The 18,897-nt window shown below is 38.7% G+C and overlaps 1 protein-coding gene across 2 annotated transcripts in view; it reads left to right on the top strand.

Moving 5' to 3' along the window:
- Positions 1 to 18,713, top strand: part of LOC117988827 (PAN2-PAN3 deadenylation complex catalytic subunit PAN2-like) — a 29,801-nt gene extending 11,088 nt beyond the window's left edge. For both annotated transcript variants that reach the window (XM_069503609.1, XM_034976087.2), the window contains 15 exons: positions 203 to 355; positions 1,561 to 1,657; positions 2,482 to 2,577; positions 3,438 to 3,554; positions 4,275 to 4,356; positions 6,466 to 6,623; positions 7,176 to 7,419; positions 8,512 to 8,657; positions 11,030 to 11,208; positions 12,012 to 12,099; positions 12,612 to 12,703; positions 13,610 to 13,730; positions 14,250 to 14,446; positions 14,783 to 14,923; positions 15,209 to 18,713. In XM_069503609.1, the coding sequence (XP_069359710.1) occupies positions 203 to 355; positions 1,561 to 1,657; positions 2,482 to 2,577; positions 3,438 to 3,554; positions 4,275 to 4,356; positions 6,466 to 6,623; positions 7,176 to 7,419; positions 8,512 to 8,657; positions 11,030 to 11,208; positions 12,012 to 12,099; positions 12,612 to 12,703; positions 13,610 to 13,730; positions 14,250 to 14,446; positions 14,783 to 14,894 (1,882 nt within the window). In that variant the 3' untranslated portion in view covers positions 14,895 to 14,923; positions 15,209 to 18,713. The remainder of the gene's footprint in view (positions 1 to 202; positions 356 to 1,560; positions 1,658 to 2,481; positions 2,578 to 3,437; positions 3,555 to 4,274; positions 4,357 to 6,465; positions 6,624 to 7,175; positions 7,420 to 8,511; positions 8,658 to 11,029; positions 11,209 to 12,011; positions 12,100 to 12,611; positions 12,704 to 13,609; positions 13,731 to 14,249; positions 14,447 to 14,782; positions 14,924 to 15,208) is intronic.
- The last annotated feature ends 184 nt before the right edge of the window (positions 18,714 to 18,897 follow it).

Raw genomic sequence — 18,897 nt, 5'->3', positions numbered from 1 at the left:
ACCACAAATTTACAGTTTTCGGATTTTTCCTTAATGTCTGCTATAAGACCTACCTACCTGCCAAATGTTATGATTAGTACCCTGTAGGTTTCATGACAGACACAACAGACAGACAGACAGAGAAGTGATCCTTTAAGGGTTCCTTTTTCCCTTTTGAGGTACGGAACCCTCAAAAATGTTTACAAACTCAGTGTGTTTATAGGGCTACGGAATTTGCCGACCCGCTACCAGATCTCCCACACGCGAGTTTCAACGACAAAAACTTCCGATTCTCATCAGTACCCCTGCCGCCGCTCACCACTGGCACCAGGTGGTTCAACGAACTGCCTGCCGACTTCTTTAAGAAGACTTACAGGTATGTCCTAGTAAAATGTTGAGGGTGGATTTTAAAAAAATATATTCAGTCTCTCATCTAAAATACGCTATTTTACATCAAGTGGGAAAAAATCAAAAAATGTATAAACTAGATAGTATGAGCAAAAAGTATTTGAAAAATGTTAATTTCAGTTTATAAAATTATATAATGAACTTTAAAGATTTCACTTTTTCATATGTTCTACAAATGTCCAAAACGCATGGTACCGTAGCCGCCATTTTAATTCCGACTGTAACGTCACATGGATTGAGATAGAATTTCATTAAGAAATCACCATTGCTTACCAATCCGTGTGACGTCATGACAGCTCAGGAGCCTAAAAAGATGGCGGGTAGCGTTTTTGCTGGGAAGTTTGAAATGCAAAATTTAAATGCATTTTATAGGACGTACCTATCGATCGAATAAAATTTTGGTAAATTTTTTAGGTTGTTTATTATCACTTAAGATCTAATTAAGACACTTTTCAAAGAAGGGTAAAAATACCATATTCCTCAGTGCCTAAAGACCGAAGTCTTCGACCAGTGATGAGTAACTAAATAACATGGATCTAAAACATGGTCGCTTCTTCATTTTTGTCTTGGGTTTCTTTTCCGCACTTGGATATAATGTAGGTACGTTGTTCGTGAAACCGCTAGTACGGCTCCTCGCAGGATCACTCCGGCCAGAACTCCCTCCAGAATCTTAGCAGACTCCTCAGGTCGGCGAGGACGTTACGAAGTGTTTCTGAAGAGCCAATTTAGGTTTCTCGTTGTGTACTGCATTCAAGCAGTACATGTTCCAGTGTTTCGTCACTTTCCATGCATGCTCTGCGTAGAGGAGTTGATTTTATTTTATTCAGATACAAGTTTACAGTAATCTCACCTGGTGGTAAGTGTTGATGCAGTCTAAGAGAGAAGCGGGCTAACCTGGAAGGGGTATGGCAGTTTTTTATTAAACCCATGCCCCTTTCGTTTCTACACGGCATCGTACCGGAACTCTAAATAGCTTGGCAGCGCGGCCTTGCCGGTAGGGTGGTAACTAGCCACGGCCGAAGCCTCCAGCCTGACCAGACCAGAAATTTAGAAATTATAAAATTCCAACCTCCGCCAGGAATCGAACCCGGAACCTCCCGCTAATAAGACCACAGTGCTTACCACTGCGCCAGGGAGTGTTAGTAATACTTAGAAATTTCTGTAACTTTTTAGGAAACCAAAACCCATCGATCCTGAAATCCTGAAGACGATGAAAATGCAAGGTCCCATCGGCTACGCACCAAATCCAAAGACTTTTAGGCGAAATCAGGTATTTCATCGTTTTTAGTCACAAAAATTATCTCTTTATATATTAAGTGGCTGTTTTTTGACAGCTGTATGGGCACAATGTCTAACACCGAAATTTATTGTGAAGATAGGGGCTTCTTTAGAGGATGATTCAAATGACATGTGTCATGTACACAACCTGAATGCAAGATAGGTTCTTCTTTAGAGGACGATTTAAATAAACATGTGTCATGTAGACAACCTTAATGCAAGTTAGGGGCTTCTTTAGAGGACGATTTCCTGTCATCTGAATCGTCCTCCAAAGAAGCCCCTATCTTGACTATGAATTTCAGCGTAAAAATCGTAACTTTTAGGATGCTTTTCCGGGTTTGATGGAAATAAAAATAAACAAAATCCAAAATGTAATTCATCAATGATGATAATCATCATCATTGTCATCATGATCAACCCATCACCGGCTCACTACAGAGCACGGATCTCCTCTCAGAGAGAAGGGTTTTGGCCACAGTCTACTACGCTGGCCATGTGCGGATTGGTAGACATCACACAACTTTGAGAACATTATGGAGAACTCTCAGGCATGCAGGTTTCCTCACGATGTTTTCCTTCACCGTTAAAGCAAGTGATATTTAATTACTTAAAACGCACATAACTCCGAAAAGTTAGAGGTGCGAGCCCGGGATCGAATACACCGACCTCCGATAAGCCGGACATCTCCTAACCACTGGGCTATCACAGCTTCTGTATTTTACTAGATTGTAACTGTAAAGCTAATCCTGTATAGAGTCTAGAACAGAACTCTTTCAAAGTTGAGTAAAAAGTACCTAATACCTTAGTTTTTGACAGATGCCATATGTTGAAAATAACTTGGACGACATGCAAGCCTCGAACCTTAATGGCGCGAGGATGAATATTCAGCCCATACCCAAACATTATCTCAAGGTACGTAATTATCATTTCTGGGGTTCCGTACCCAAAGGGTAAAACGGAGCCCTATTAATGTCGCTCTGCTGCGTGTCACGGGTTTCCCGGGGTTGAGCTCTCATACATGAAAAAGGAGCCGAAAAAAAAAATTTTTTTTTACCCTAGCATGTATATCATCATGATTATCATTGAGTAGAGTACGAATATATGTTTTATTTTAAAAAATAAAGAAATGGGGGGCAGTCAAAGTTCTCAGTTTTAGACCATTTTTGTGACGGGGTCTATGTTGGAATAGGAAATTTCGTTATATTATTTTTATTATTTATTATTTTATTAATATCTACAACAAATTGTATTTAAACAGCAAATACTGAAAACAACGATTCATAAAGTAGTTTGTAAGCTGTGGCCAAAACATAATTATGTACGGAACCCCAAAAGAGCGAGGCCCGACTCACACTTGGCCAGTTTTTATAATCTTATTTTTCCTTGGCTAAATTAAAAAGTAAACGAGTCGATTTCATAGAAACGCGTAATCAACGCGCTTTGCACTGCGCATAGGTCTTTCTTACAGAAAACTAACGTGGTACCTAGGTAGTAGGTCTAAAAGTCTTTTTAGGGTTCTGTACCCTAAGATTACTAAGCCTCCACTGCCCGTCCGTCCGTCCGCCTGTCTATCAGCGGGCTGTATCTCGAGAACCGTAATAGGTAGAGTTAAAATTTTCACAGAATGTGTATCTGTATTGCCGCTATAACAACAAATAATTAATATCTCAAAATGGTCACCATGAAATTTAAAAAATTAAGGTGTCATTTTTGTACGATGGTACGGAACCCTTTAGTGCGAGTCCGACTCTCACTTGGGCGATTTTTTATAGATGGAACTTCGCTTCAATAAACCAAGATCCACCGACGATATGGATGTTTTGAACAAATCCGGATTTCCTGGTTTGGAGGCTACATTACCAAACTCGTACTGTAATGCTATGCTACAGGTCAGTATTAGCCCAGCAGTATAAGGAGACACATTAGTCGTCGGACTACCGTGTATCTGTGTGTATACTGTGTATGGGAGGCTTTGATCTCTCGTTACCGGTTACCGCACGCTACGAAGACGAGCTCTGTCTAGATGGCTCCGTCGAAGCTCTGGTAGCTAGGTAATAACATATTACCAGTGGCGTGCACAGGGTTTGAAGCCAGGGTAGGCATTAGTTAGGTAGGAACCTGTTTACTGGCAGGTCATAATGAAAAATATGCATTGAGCTTACAACTGGGGTAAGCAGTGCATTTATGCCTCTATGACCTTCACGCTACTGCATATTACCATCCTTACACTTAGTATTAGTGTGTTGTGTTATAAACTTAGATAAATAATAATATATATAAATAGTAATATAAATAATACAAAGATAGTCACAAAAAGTCTTTACATGATTGTCGTCAAGCGCAAGGCTCATAATAACTTAGATAAATAATAATATATATAAATAGTAATATAAATAATACAAAGATAGTCACAAAAAGTCTTTACATGATTGTCGTCAAGCGCAAGGCTCATAATAAAAAACAGCTTAGCCCTGAGATTTTCTCTATAGAAGATCCCCAATAAAAAAGGATTTTCAGAAATTCTACCCGAGCGAAATCAAAACGGGTGTACTAGATAATATCTGAAACATAGATACATAGTTGAAATGTAATACAACATGTATTTGCAGGTACTTTACCACATTCAGCCGTTGAAGGCAACACTGTTGGCGCACACGTGTGCCAAGGAGTTTTGTCTGAGCTGTGAACTGGGTATGTATTGACTTTTTGCAGCTATTCATCTCAGTATTAATCCTTTTTTAAACCCCCGACGTGAAAAGAGAGCATTAAAAATTAATAATAATAATAAAATATCGTTTATTGTTTCATTATTGCTAGTAGTAAGTATGTACAATGTTTTTATCTAATATTATATCTAAACTAAAAACTAACAATATACAATAAGGTCGCAAACTCAGCATAGCCGAGCACCGCTCACACTGCCCAGCGCTGGTTTTCAGTTTGCGCCATAATTTACATCAATACTTATAATAAAACTGTAACAGGTCAAATTCTGTACATTGAAGATATTTTGAATTTTTTTTTCGAGGGCACTCTATAATCGATATTGAACCCAAAACTGTAATTTTTTTCATTTTTGTCTGTCTGTCTGTCTGTCTGTCTGTCTATCTGTCTGTCTGTCTGTCTGTCTGTCTGTCTGTCTGTCTATCTGTCTGTCTATCTGTCTGTCTGTCTGTCTGTATCACGGCCGCGCATCACGCTGAAACTACTGAATGGATTCCAATGAAACTTGGTACGATTTGAGATCATACTATGAGGAAGAATATAGGATACTTTTTTATCCCGAAATTCAGCATGGTTCCCGTAGGAGAGGGGATGAAAGTTAAAACGTATACTGAGTTGTAATTCATTAACGCGTAGTCCGATTTCATTCATTCTTTTTTTGTTAGAAAGGGGATATTTTAAAGATTGTTCCGTAAATATTTCAAGGTCATCGGTTTTTAACCGACTGTCAAAAAAGAGGTGGTTCTTTTTTCTACATCGATTTTTTCGAGGTTTCTGGACCGATTTGCAATTTTATTTTTAAAATCAACAAAAAAAGTTTTCGTGGTGGTCACATAAAAAATTCTGGATTTAACCCTTAATCCTGATGCTGCAGGGTTACTGCCCGCCTGAGTTATCAAGATTCAGGAAGTGTTCATAGTGAATTCATATTGTAGGTACCAAGCAACGACTTTACTCTCGGACTTCAAGTCCCAACTCCTCAACCCTGATGATGTAGGGTACAGCACTCCTAAACTATAATGTTTCAGTAACTGCGGATGATGCAAAATTAATTTAGGTACCAAGCATAGGTTACATCATTGAACTTCGGATCCTAACTCCTCGATCCTGATGCTGCAAAGTAGTAAAGTCCTAAATCGTGGGGATTTTAGAATTTCTGATAGTGAATTGATATTTTAGGTATCAAGCAACGGCTTCACGATGACACTCCCAGTCCTAAATACTCCACCCGAGCGAAGCCAGGGCGGGTCAGCTAGTTGATTAATAAAGACGCACCGCACCCGTTGCGTTATCAAGATATTGATCAATAAAAAAAATTAAGGGGTTAGCAAGAGATATTACATTACTTAAATGCACATAACTCCAAAAAGTTAGAGGTGCGCGCGCGGGATCGTATTTCGTAACAATGACCTCCGATGAGGTGGCGGACATGCTAGCCACTAGGTTGCTGCTTTGATGCACAAACGTAGCATCCACCTAGGGAAACATATTGTTTCTTCTTCTTCTTTGTCGTATCACTCTTGGCAGAGCGGTCGTGGTCATCACGAAGCAACGTCTTTGAGGGCAGATGTTATATGCCTCACGAGCATTCGCCATTTCTCCCTGCTGGCTGACAGCCTGGTACACTCGTGCAAAGGACCGCCCACAGCAGACTTAATTTGGTCGGTCCATCGCATGGGTGACCTTCCTCGCCCTCTGGTGCCCTCCACCTTGCCCTGCACGACAAGACGCTCAATCGAGTCACTCTCACGCCGGGAGACGTGTCCGAAGAATTTTAATATTCGACTCTGTACTATCGACGAAAGTCGTTTTTTAATGCCGAGTTCTTGGAGTATAGAGATGTTGGTGGTAGATGATATTGTTTACCCTGAGGATTTTACTTCAATTCCAGTCAAAAAAGTGCTGCTGTATTTGGCGGTCACAGGATTTGACATGGAAGTGTAAAGTGGAGGCAAACACAATAGATCGGAGACGGTCGCAGTGATACAGGGATATCAAGAACCTGCATAGCCCCAAAGTAGAATAAAAACCACCAGGCTATCACAGCTTACGGAATCTCTGATTGTTTTATTATAGGATTCCTGTTCCGTATGTTGGACACATCAGGCGGGGCGCCGTGCCAGGCTAATAATTTCCTACGCGCGTTCCGTACGGTGCCTGAAGCAGCCGCTTTGGGACTGATATTGCCCGACCGTGGCACTGATATCAGAGCTGATTTCGTTACTCTTATACAGGTATAATATCCATACTTCCATACTCTATCTCTAGCTATGTCTGTACTAAATTTCGTTAAAGTCGGTTAAGCGGAAAAGGTAACAGAGGCACTTTTTGCATTGATACTGTTGACCGTATAGTACGCTACAGGTCGATATAGCAATCGGGTTATGAGGCAGGGGGATGCCCCGCACGTTACCCGCGCTCGCCATTGCCATGTCGACCTGTCGCATACTCATCACCTGCCACCGTACACCGGGATAAAAAGTAGCTTATGTCCGTCTCCGGGAACCAAACTGTAGGATTTTCAAAGGCCTATCCGTTTAACCGAGTTTGTCGAAACTTGGTCAGAGATAGACATAGGCTATTTTTATCCCAAAAAACAGTTACCGCGAGGCTCAAAAGGGTTAGAACCCAGAGTGGTAAAGCCAGTTAAAAAATCTAGTTACCACGGGTTTAAAAAAAAATTTAAATCCACGCGGATGAAGTCGTGGTCATCATCAGCTATTGTAAATATTCAATCCATTTCTCGGTAAATGTTGTGATTTTCAAAAATATTTCCTTGTTCTTAGAGTTGGAATCGCTTCATGCTTCACCAAATTCATTCGGAAATACTGGAAACACGTAAAAAGGAGAAAGAACTGACTTTCCTCCCTCAAACCAATAGTCCGCCAAAACCAGCAGTCAATAGGCAGGTCAACGGGCAGTATGAGGAATATCAGTTCACTGATATAAAGTATATGGGCCCGCCAGTCTGTGAGGACGATTCGCAGGACATCTTGTCACCGGAGTGGACTCCCAATAATCATGAGGAGGGTATGTATGACGTAGCTCTTTATTTTGTACATAAAGAAACTCTCAAGAAAGAGTACTCTTTAGAATTCCCATATTTATCCCATGTATGTGGAAATACCTATCGTCGAAACTTACCAGAAAGTAAAACCGTACCGTATGTTTTCTGATATAATAGATCTATAATAGATCTTATTATCCATAGTTGTGGTAGTAAGTTCTGAGTAAAACTTACTCAAATCCTTTTTCGGATGGAAGTATTCGGTGAAACGTCATTTAGGACGAAAATAGCTGCAAAGCAAAACAGCGTTTAAAAAAAATTATAGCCTAGCGCTTGGCTCTATTCATTTTCTTGAAGCTACAGTACGCGGCAGAAAATATTGTACATCGACCTTTAGAATGAGATTTCGGCTTTGTAGAGCGTTGTCTCTGTCATTCATACCCTTGTGATGTTTTATCGATCTCAACAACAGTGCTATATTAAAAGTGAAGGGTAAAACTGATACCGGAAGGTTCGAACTAGAAATGAGGAGGCAAATAGCTTCGTACGTATCCGTGGAATTTGGACTACGTATGAATGTAGTGCCTTGCATAACTATAGTATAAGTCCCGCAAATTGCTAATGTGCGTGGTCGCCATTTTAGTGACGTCAGCACTAGAGAAGTTTCGAGCTGATGGTATATTTTTACTTAAATATACGTCAAACTAGCTTATGCTCGCGACTTCGTCCGCGTGGAGAACACAAATTTAAAACCCCTATTTCACCCCCTTTAGGGGTTGAATTTTCAAAAATCCTTTCTTAGCGGATGCTTACGTCATAATAGCTATCTGCATGCCAAATTTCTGCCCGATCAGTCCAGTAGTTTGAGCTGTGCGTTGATAGATCAGTCAGTCAGTCACCTTTTCCTTTTATATATTTAGATGACGCCAAAATAACGTCATTTCGATGTTAATGAGACGTGGTTTCAGCGCAATAGCAATTTGCGGGACTTATACCATAAGAGGAACCAGGTCAAAAAGTTCTTGGGCATACTCTTCGAAATATTATATCCGATAGACAGCCAACTTTGCGCCGATGTTCCATACTTTAAAGTTTGAGTTTTGTCTACTTTACAGGTACTATTGAAGCCAATCACTTGCCACCAGATAATAATGATCTGTCGAACAATATTTCAAAGGCAGATGACGAGGAGTCAGAGATATCTCAGTTGTTTGGCATCGGGCGCCAGCAGGTGAACCAATGCACTAAATGCAACAAGGAGGTAAGTTTTACGACCAATCTTATCTATTTATTCTGTAAACTTTTCAAAGTATGACTTCATGATAACTAAGGGTGAGATCTATAGAGCGCACTCTGACTTAGCTAAGACTTAAGACAAAGTCAAAACGAGACAGAGCTATATCTCTCACATAAATCCGTCTCGTTTTAACTCAATCTAAAGTCTGAGCAAAGTCAAAGTGCGCTCTCTAGATTTCAGCCTCAGGGTGAAATCTATAGAGCGCACTCTGACTTTGCTTAAGGATCTTTTCTGGAGATGCGGCGCGTGGTGCTTACGCGGTGTCCTGCGTGAGCGACGAATACTACGCGACGCGACGCTGCGAACGCGACGAACGCGATCAACTCAACGGTATACCGTGACGCAGACTGCCATATACGCATTACGTCGCGTCGTCGTGTCGCGTCGTATTCTTCGCTCACGCAGGACACCGCGTTAGCGTCGCGCTGGTAACTCAAACATGGCCAAGTATTAGAGTGTTTATGCAGAAGCGTGTATGGCGCAGTAAGACGCAACGCACCACGCGACGCGTCTCCAGAAAAGAGCCCAGAGCCAGATATATGTCTCACATAAGTCTGTATCGTTTTAACTCAATCTTAAGTCTGAGCAAAGTCAAAGTTTGATCTCCGCCTAAGATTTACTGTTAATAACTCTAGGGCATAATACGGTGTTTTTTTTATCGCGGACTGTTTATTTTTTACTGGTCATTAAATAAAATTTCAATTATGGGTATCCAGGCATTGAGTTTTGCACGGAAACTATTTTTAAAGAAATCGGGTAATGTTTTCGTACAATAAAACGTTTAATTATGCTTTATATTACATTTCTTAGAAGTGTTCCAAATTCTATTCCAAATTGGGGAAGTATTTTTTAATTCGATTTTCTTTCATTTCATTAAACGTTACATTGTATTGTAAGGTAGGCGTCCTTATAATTTTTGAATACTTTACGACGTTTTTCTTAAACTTTCTAATACATTTTTGGCGAATTACTTTTGAGGAAATTAAAATGTACGGTACCGAATTTGTTAACCACGAAGTCTAATTAAAATAAAGATATAGTAAGCTAGAAAAGTAAACTACTTTTCTAACACAAGTTGTGTGATTAATTTATGGAAAACACGACTGCCCTGCCCAAAAAACGAACTAAAAAATGATAAACAACATTTGATAATGTACACAGCTGCACACGTACACACATGTAATATAGCTGCCAACTAGTGTCCACTCGGTATGAGTAAGGATTCTAACGATATTCTATACATCCTGATCTGTTCTCGCATTTCGCAGTTATGGTGGAATAGGAATGAAATGTCATGTGAAAAGTATGATTTTACTCGTAGTCCTTAATCCGTACTTTTGACATGAGAGTTGACACAGCAACAATGTGACGAGTGCGTTCTCAAAATGTATGCGTTATACCTTTTCTTTTGGGCAGTCGTGTACAAATAGAGATATCGCAAAGGGTAACGTAAAATTGTAATGTTTTGGGATGACTTAGTTCGGAGAGATTAACTTAAATGTATGCTTTTTCATTGTCAGGAGCATCGCGAATGAGTAGTATTGGGCGTTTGAGCTGTTCGTAGTGAAGAAAACCGGCGATTTCTTAGAACCGTAGGCGTCACTTGACATCCTTTCTGCACTTCATGATAACCACAGTGTTTATTAATTGTCTTATGTAATCTTCTATAGTGGAATATAATCCTCTGAATATGTCGAGCGTTTTCTTTCAAACGTGTTACATTTCTTTTTTACATTTTCGTTAGTTACCCCATTTGTTTTTGATAATGTTAGGTATTAGCTGGCCTTACTAGAAAATTGGTACCATAATAATTAATTTTGTAAATTCAATTTTTTCCAGACTGATGGACTGACTGTTCTTTAGATTTATTTGCTAATTTTTGTAAAGGCTGCGCAAAGGCCGTTAGCAGTGGCGTCGCTAGGAACAAAAATAGAGCACAGTGCTTTGAAACACTTGCTAAGGCAAGTGTTTCAAAATTAAGGAAATCTAAGAAACTATCTTACGCGATGAATGCATCGATAAATTGATTATCTATTATTATTAATAAAGTTGTAACACTAATTTATTTATCATTAGAATTAATTATACGAGAAACGGGGTCAAAAATCCACGCTCATTTATCATTTACATAATCTTCGATTGTGTAAAGATATGCTTTTTTCAGGGGCATACTTTGAATAGATTTCTTAAAAAAGCCAAAGTGTAAAGGCAAGTCTGAATTTTTAAAATAAAAGATTACACTCATTCCTACAAACGGGGCTAGCGACGCCACTGGTCTTCAACCGAGTAAAGAAAACGACGACAGCATTGTAACAATAGAGCTTGTTAATTACTAGGAAGAACGCGAATCAGTAGTATTGGCGTGCGCGCTACAGTACGTAGCGAACACAGAAAGTGAAAAGGGGGGGTTCTTAGAGCTAGTGCGGGCTTCGCTGGCGTCACGTCGCTCCACGCCCGCCTGGTGCGAGCAATGTGCACGGTTCACGCCCACCGTACAAAGGGGCAGGATACTCAGGTAATTTGATGGGAAACGAGTTGACCCCCTCGGTTTCGGGTGTTTCTGAAAATGCTTTTTGAATGAGGAGCCTACGTAATAGAAAATACATGCATGAAAAATCTCAAGTTTCTAAACCCAATCGTTTGAGCTGTACGTTGAACAATTAGTCAGTTTCTTCGTTTATGTTGACAGATAATATATTTTAATGTGACATTTAGGTCCTGAGAATTCCAGCTAGATGAAAAATTAAGATGGGCGCGAAACCAAAAACCTGAATTTGTTTGAGCATATAATGGTCAATGAGCGAATCTCAAAATTGTAATAAAAATAAATGGCTGCGACTCACTTGTTATAATCGGTTTGAGCCCGATTAGTTTTGATCAGTTTAAAGTCCTAAGCCTTAAGCTGGTTAGCGCAGCGTGGACATGACCTGGTTGAGAGCTCTCCATCTGAACCAAGAATCCCGAAATTAGTGCGTTCGAAACTAGATTACACCGGTTACAACAAGTGAGTTGCAGCCTTTACTATCGTCAATATAAACGCGCATGTTACTTGTTCTTTTGAATCAAGTTATTCTATTTTTTTTGATTCCTTTGCTTTACGAAACTCCGTCTTCTACCTAAAAATAATAATTGTATAAGAAAAGTGCGCCTTTGCAGAAATTCTGACTTAGAGAAACCAATGGCAAACAATTTCAAAAGCATTGCATGTACACTGTAGAGATACAAGAACACTTTCGAATGTTCGTTCAAACGCGTAATATTAAAAACCTGATCGCAAAGTGGAAACTCTCAAATCCTGAACACCATTCTACTTTCCAGATTGCCACCTATTCTGGCAATAAATTGCGGTGGTGTCACAGCACACGAGAAGGCCTATTGGACTAAAGGTGTCCAAAAAGATATTATGGTAAACAGAGTTTTTACTTAGGCTTGAAATTGCTTTTTTGGAAACGCCAGCTTTCTTTTAAAGCGCTTTCTATTGCTTTGTAACCTTAAGGCGTTTTGATTTATTTAACAAAAGGTACAATGTCGAAGCCTAAACTTTTCCTGGCACTCGGCTAAAGGTTTAAACACTTTTTAAACATAATATTGACCAGTAGGTGCTTTTCAAATTAGAGGACTACATTTTTGGTTTGCTTCATTTAACGCGTAGGTATAAAACCTTATATGTCACAATCTGAATTTGTGTTCCTGGGTCATAACAATCAATCCGGAGTATTAACAAAAAAAATACGCAAAAGTAGCTATAAAAATTGAGCATGCGTTAAATTGCTTCGAAAGTAAAAATCTAATTCGCATTTCAACATTATTCAAGTAGACCTGCGTTTTAGCTTACATAGTATATTGAATACATTGCCTAACACATTAGTAGTAGTGTGAAAATATTTGCAAAAATATTCCTCCAGTTATATTTTTCAGCCTGAAGTGACTAAAAGAGGTAGCAGCAGTAAACCATGTAGATACGGCTTACACTGTGCCAGACCTGGGTGTAGATTCAAGCATCCAGAACGGTAATTTCAATCATTATTATCTACATGCTAGCTTTTCTTTCTGTCCTTATCGCTCTTTGGGGCCGACCCCAAAGAGCGATGTTGTGTCGGCGACATGTTGTGCCACACAACATGTCTTCTTCTACCACTCGCTTCTGTTATCCGTCAACGCATTATCCACCCCTTTTACGCAATCCATCCATCTTTTCTTTGGTCTTTCTCTCCCCTTTCCTTCCACATGCATATGTAATATGCATGTGCATGTGGAATATGCATATAATATACGGGCTAGCATGTAGCCGATATTCTGTTTATCACACTAAATTCTCATTTTAAACAGGGTGCTTGCAATTTGACTTCTGCAACAGGGTAGGTAAGGGTAAACAAAACGTGTGATAAAAACTGTGATAGCTTTAGTGGTTAAGACTTCCTGAAGAAACTTGCAATCTTAAGAGTTATCCATGATGTTCTCAAAGGTGGGTGAAGTCTTCTCTGCACTTGGCCGCATTGGTCTAGGCCTGAACCCTTCTCATTTTGAGAGGAGACCCGTGCTCAGCAATGGTCTGGGATGGGTTGAGATAAAGATGATGACAAACAAGAGGTGGTTAAGTAAACATCCAACAATGCCTCCAACAATTTTTCTGTTGGAACTTTCGAAAATCCTTTTTGTGGGGATCTATAGTCCGTGACAAGTTGAGATGACAATCGGGGTATGAGGCGGGGGGACACCACGCACACCCACATGCCACCCGCGCTCGCTCGCACCGGGTAAGCGCGGGGCGTTCCCTCCCCGATTACCAGTTCAACCTGTCGCGTAGTATACTATGTTATAGAGAAAACCTACATGCAAAATTTTTAGTTTCTAAGCGGATAGTATGATTAAATCATTAAGAATGTATACTAAATTTGCATAATAAATATTTTTAGGCTCTCATCGGGGCCGCAGATGAATTCCCTAAACAATTCCTCGCAAGAAACTAATTGCATTTTGCCTCATCAGTTGCACATTCGATTGCAAACTGACGGCGAAGTTATTATTGATGATAAGGTAAGTTGGTGTCTTAAAAGGAAATTATACTGTTATGGAAATTATATAAATATAATATATGTAAAAAGGTAGATACGTTACATACGTGTCCAAGACTGAATATTGGGCACATTCGTAGAGCGCTATCTCTTCTGTTCTCGTGCGTTTTGTATCATCTGTCTTACTCATCAGTGAGTAAGCTTTTTATACGCCGTGTTATATGAACGTAACATATCTTAGGTATGATAAATGATTGCTCTTAAATTAAAAACGAACCACAAATTATAAATTATCTGGTAGTTACGCTAAAAAATTGTCAGTCTCTGTCAAGTCGAACAAGACCGTTAGAATCTTATTTAGTTGCCAATGAAATGTAGATTTTGTGTGAGTAAATTGTATCGTAGATTTCGTTAACTACTCCTCATATGAAGCAATTAAACGGGCAATTCGGGTCCAGTCAAATTGAACCGTGTGAAATAGACTGTATCGGACGGATGGTATTGATCTTATTAACAAAATGATGTAAATTTTCAATTTTAGACTGATAATTCACCAACGGAGCCTAGAATTGACTTCAGCAAACCTAAGAAAAAACAAATAAACGTTCAACACGAGGAAGAATACACTCTATCTTCGGTGGTCGTTTGCGTTGAGGACACTCCAAAAAACCTCGTCGCTTACGTGAGAATACCGGACAAGGATGACGAATCGCGGTGGTTCCTGTTCAACGATTTGAAGTGAGTTCACTTTAGAGGGATTTTTAAAAGGAATATCGCACGCGCACGTAAACACGTTCGCACGCTTGTACACTCGTACGCATGTCCGTACGCTTCCATGAAAAAAAAGGATTTTAATGTATTTTTTATTATTATTTTTTGTAATTTTGACAGAAAATATTTTCTTGAAATGACGCTCATTTTGTATAATTGTCATAAATTAGTACGAAAACTGTGACATATTATGACACATTATGTAACCATCTACAATACTGACTTTGAAGGTGACAATTTATAATATGAAATGTTCTTTTAAATTCATCTGGACTATAGTATGCCTATTTTATATCTATACAGCATCGTTCCGGTTAGTTCCGACGAAGTGGTCCAGTTCAGCAGTTGGTGGAAGAGTCCGTGTGTCCTGTTCTATAACAGCGCGCGCGCGGCGGAGGCGGCCGACGACTCATAGCCGACGTGCCCGTATGGGCCTTGCGAACTGTGAGTTGCACTTATACTTGTTCGAAGGACCGATACACGTTGGGATCCCAAGGTGCGCCAATTGACTCATCGGAAGGCTTGCAAGTCTTGATGACATTGTTCCGATGAGTTCCGACGAAGTGTTATTAGTATTAGACACTGAGTTAGCGAATCAGTAGGCAGGACCGATCGGGAATAGTCGAGATCCAATAGCAATATATCACTAAAAATCCATAGATTTAATAACTTACGAGCCTTCTAATAGTTCTTAGAGCTTTCAATGTAACTCCTGTATCTTATTTTCAGATGTGAGGGCCCATACGAGTTAAACGGTACCTACTACGGAATACCGGCCGAAGAAAACTACAGCTTGCGATGAGTAGGTATGATAAGTCTGAGAGAAAAACTAAAGTACGAATGATGTTATGAATTTTCTGCGAATTAGATTTATAAGTCCTTATTTATATTTAGCAAAGTGGAGTAGGCGTGAATCGAATTACGCTTTAATAAACTTATTTTTTTTATCAAATCTGCAGTCCATTAGCCATAGAAGCTCCTACATATTAATTATTGAAACTTATGGACTGAATCGCGGGAGAGCGCCCGTTGAACTCCTTATAAATTACTTTTTGTCTCATCCTTGTCCCTCATATTCGCTCTTTTCCCATCGCAGGCTGCACATCACTATCTCGACTAAGATCTCGTTCCTCCTCCTCCGTGGCTTCCTGGAATCTGTTCATTCCGAGCTGCCTGAGTTCTGAGTTTCAGCATGCATGGCATGCATGTTTTCAGTTTTTAGTTCATCTGCATCAAACATCCTGCAGTTTTTAGTTCTCCGCCGATGAAACGAGGTCCACGTAAGATATACGCGATATTTGCTGCCGCTGTGGGTAGCAAACACTGAGTGCGTATGCGGTATTCTTACTGTTCAATTCTACACGGATATTGCTACCGCTATAGGTAGCAAAACTTTGTATCGGAATATCGCCCGATATTTTATAGACAATAAATATAAAATATTCGAATTTTTCAAATGAGAACAAAAATACTCTAAAATAAAACTAAACACCTGAATAATAAGTCAAAAAATTTGAGTAAATTGATTTAATATTATATTATGTATGACCGACTTAACTCACCTGTTTGTGGGAGTATGCCCGACTAGTTTCAGTTCCATACATGTTGCACTAGTTTCAATCGCACTTTTTTCTCAACTGCCCCATTTTGCTAAAACTTATGTCTGAAGCGAAACGGTCTATAACATAATTTTTTCGCATCTTAAATTCTCATTATTTTTCGAGCGTTGCCTGTTTGACTTGGTATATATTTTTATAACAAATAAAGACTTTTATATAGAACAATAATCTTTTATACGAAGCTATATGTATATTACGTCATTTTACACCCAAAACCAAGCGGATGGCATTCGCCAAAACTATTTTTAATAAATTATTAAGTATATTTTTATTATAATTATATAGCTATTGCATACAGTTGCGTGTCAACCACAGCTTAGCAATCATATAGTAGCTACGACGCGGACGATTAGTTGACTTTATAGTAAGTTCTAGTCGAGCGCTAAAACCTAATGACATTTGACAATCGAATGATTAAGCTTTGGAGTCTTAAATACAAAAAAATACTCACGAACTTAAGGTTTGTTCGTTTATTATCTTCATCATCAGAGATTAGATCTGTTTACTACTATGATTGGTGGTGTCAAACAAGAAGTGTAATTAATTTATGTTTAGTTTTTAGGATTTATTGTATTAATATTATTTTAAGTTTTATCATATAATAACTTTCTGTACAGCTGGATTTTTATATAAAGAGTTGTTTTATAGCTCTGTTTTGCATAATAATTATTTAATTAAAAAACTTAATCGGGTCAACATACAAGCGAGTGTATAGGGCGCAATCCGCACCGCCACCGCCGCCGCGGCGCCAGTACTTCGCTGTGAGTTCGAGTTTATTGATTGCCTAACTGTACGATTGTTAGACTGTGATCTCAACCGTTTTGCTACAGATAAACTTCTGTTCCATTAATATAAGGCACAAATGTGGAGACATATTTTTAAATTAAATTATTGAGTATAGACGAGCTAGTTTTTCATAGTTTTTGTTGATTGATGATGATCGTGAAAATATTTTATGTATATGCCACGCGTTTTTGTATATCGAGTACTTAAATAATGAGCTGTTTTAAAAGACTTTTTTTATTTTTTGAGAATTTTTTCGAACAAATTTTTAATTTTAAGCTATTTACCACAGCCTAGAAATAATCGTCAATCCAAACAAAACGTTTTACTGCAAACGTCTTGTTATTATTGATACTAAATTATTTGATAAAAATCAATAATTATTTTCTTATTGATATAATAAAATTATAGAACATATTTTTTGTTTATGAAATGCATATTACATCACGTGCAACGCGAATCTTAGTGCGTGTTCACGTCAAAAGTGCAGGCGTACTTATTAATGGGCGAATAGAATATAGAATATATTTTTATTCAAATAAACTTTCACAAATGCTTTTGAATCGTCAAAATAATTTACCACTGATTCGGAATGCCACTCCTATCTAAAAAACCAGCAAGAAACTCGGCGGAAGAGAATACACTGAGACCGAGATATATAGTGTACCTACTTTGATTTTGCGCAGAATTTACTGCAAGCTAAAACGAGACAGATATACCCTCTTTATCCCCTTCACTCAGAGCCTTAACTCAAGTCTGAGCAAAGTCAAAGTGCTAAAGATCTCGGTCTCACGGTCACCATATTTTTATACGTTTTATATCTCGCTTGCACGCTCACACTTATACTTTGACGTGAACATGCTGTTATTACTCTATACCCTATCCGCGGAATGAAGTTAGTATAGCGCTCTCTTTGTAACGTAATCCCATACAAATGATAGAGGCAAAAACTCACTGGGCGTTAACCATTCTGAGGCACCAACCAATCTCAAACATGTTTTCAAAAGACATTTGTGGTGACGCTTAACTGTAGCATTGCTAAGCTGCGATAAGAATATCTGTGCGCTAAATAGGAATGCCACCTGCGCGCACACCTCATACCTATTAACAACAGGTGCATGAAGCAGGTGCAGTCTACGCATTTCGTGGAAAGCATACGAACGTAGGGAATTTTAGGCATGGCTAAAAAAGGGAGTTTTCCATTGTTCCAGTTCGCTATTACTCGCCTAGTTATTAGGTAACGTTGCATCCTAGTTGGGTGAATCGCGCTAAATATAGGTTACTGTGTCCATTGTAAATAATTATGTTACTTTGTATACATACAAAAACAAAAACTTTAACTTTATTTGTATATAATGTGGGTTTATAAAATTATAGTGTGTACATAACTTATGCTTTTATTTGCACCACGTCTTAGCTAACCCACACATGCAAAATTAAACTTGAAAATGTTTTCAAAAAGCATTTGAAATTCAATTAGAAAACATAGTTGCGTTTGTGATTAGTTGGTGACTCAAAATAGTTAACGCCCACTGAGATTTTGCCTCTATCATATTTTGTGTTGATGCTACAGGTACCTACTAATTTCTTTCCGCGGTAGGGTAGGGTAGTTGAACTGCTATTTTTAAGCTGTGGTGCATTTCTGTCTGTATTCTTCGGTTGTGATATTTCTACAATCTGCATTTTAATATAAATTATTTTAAAATTTTAACAAAATATTTTGTTTACCAATCTCTCTTGTACCCTGTCAGCAATTTTAATTTATTTATTTAATGATTATTTGATGATTTGATGGTGGCTGGTTAATGTAATAAAAACGAAAAATAAATCAACTTTGGGTTTTATTTTATCTTACCGAAACAAAAAACTGAAAAATTTATTCTTATTACTAGAAAAAAAAAACAACTTACGGCAGACCTTTAGAAAGAGGTAGCGGTTTCGTAGAGCGTTTGTCTCTGTCGTTGAGACCGACAAAACGTCACATCGCACTCCAGCCGTCCCGTTCGCTCACAGCCG

The sequence above is a fragment of the Maniola hyperantus genome, chromosome 15, assembly GCF_902806685.2.
Source record: "Maniola hyperantus chromosome 15, iAphHyp1.2, whole genome shotgun sequence".
Lineage (NCBI taxonomy): Eukaryota > Metazoa > Arthropoda > Insecta > Lepidoptera > Nymphalidae > Maniola > Maniola hyperantus.
This window is presented reverse-complemented; position numbering and strand designations above follow the sequence as displayed.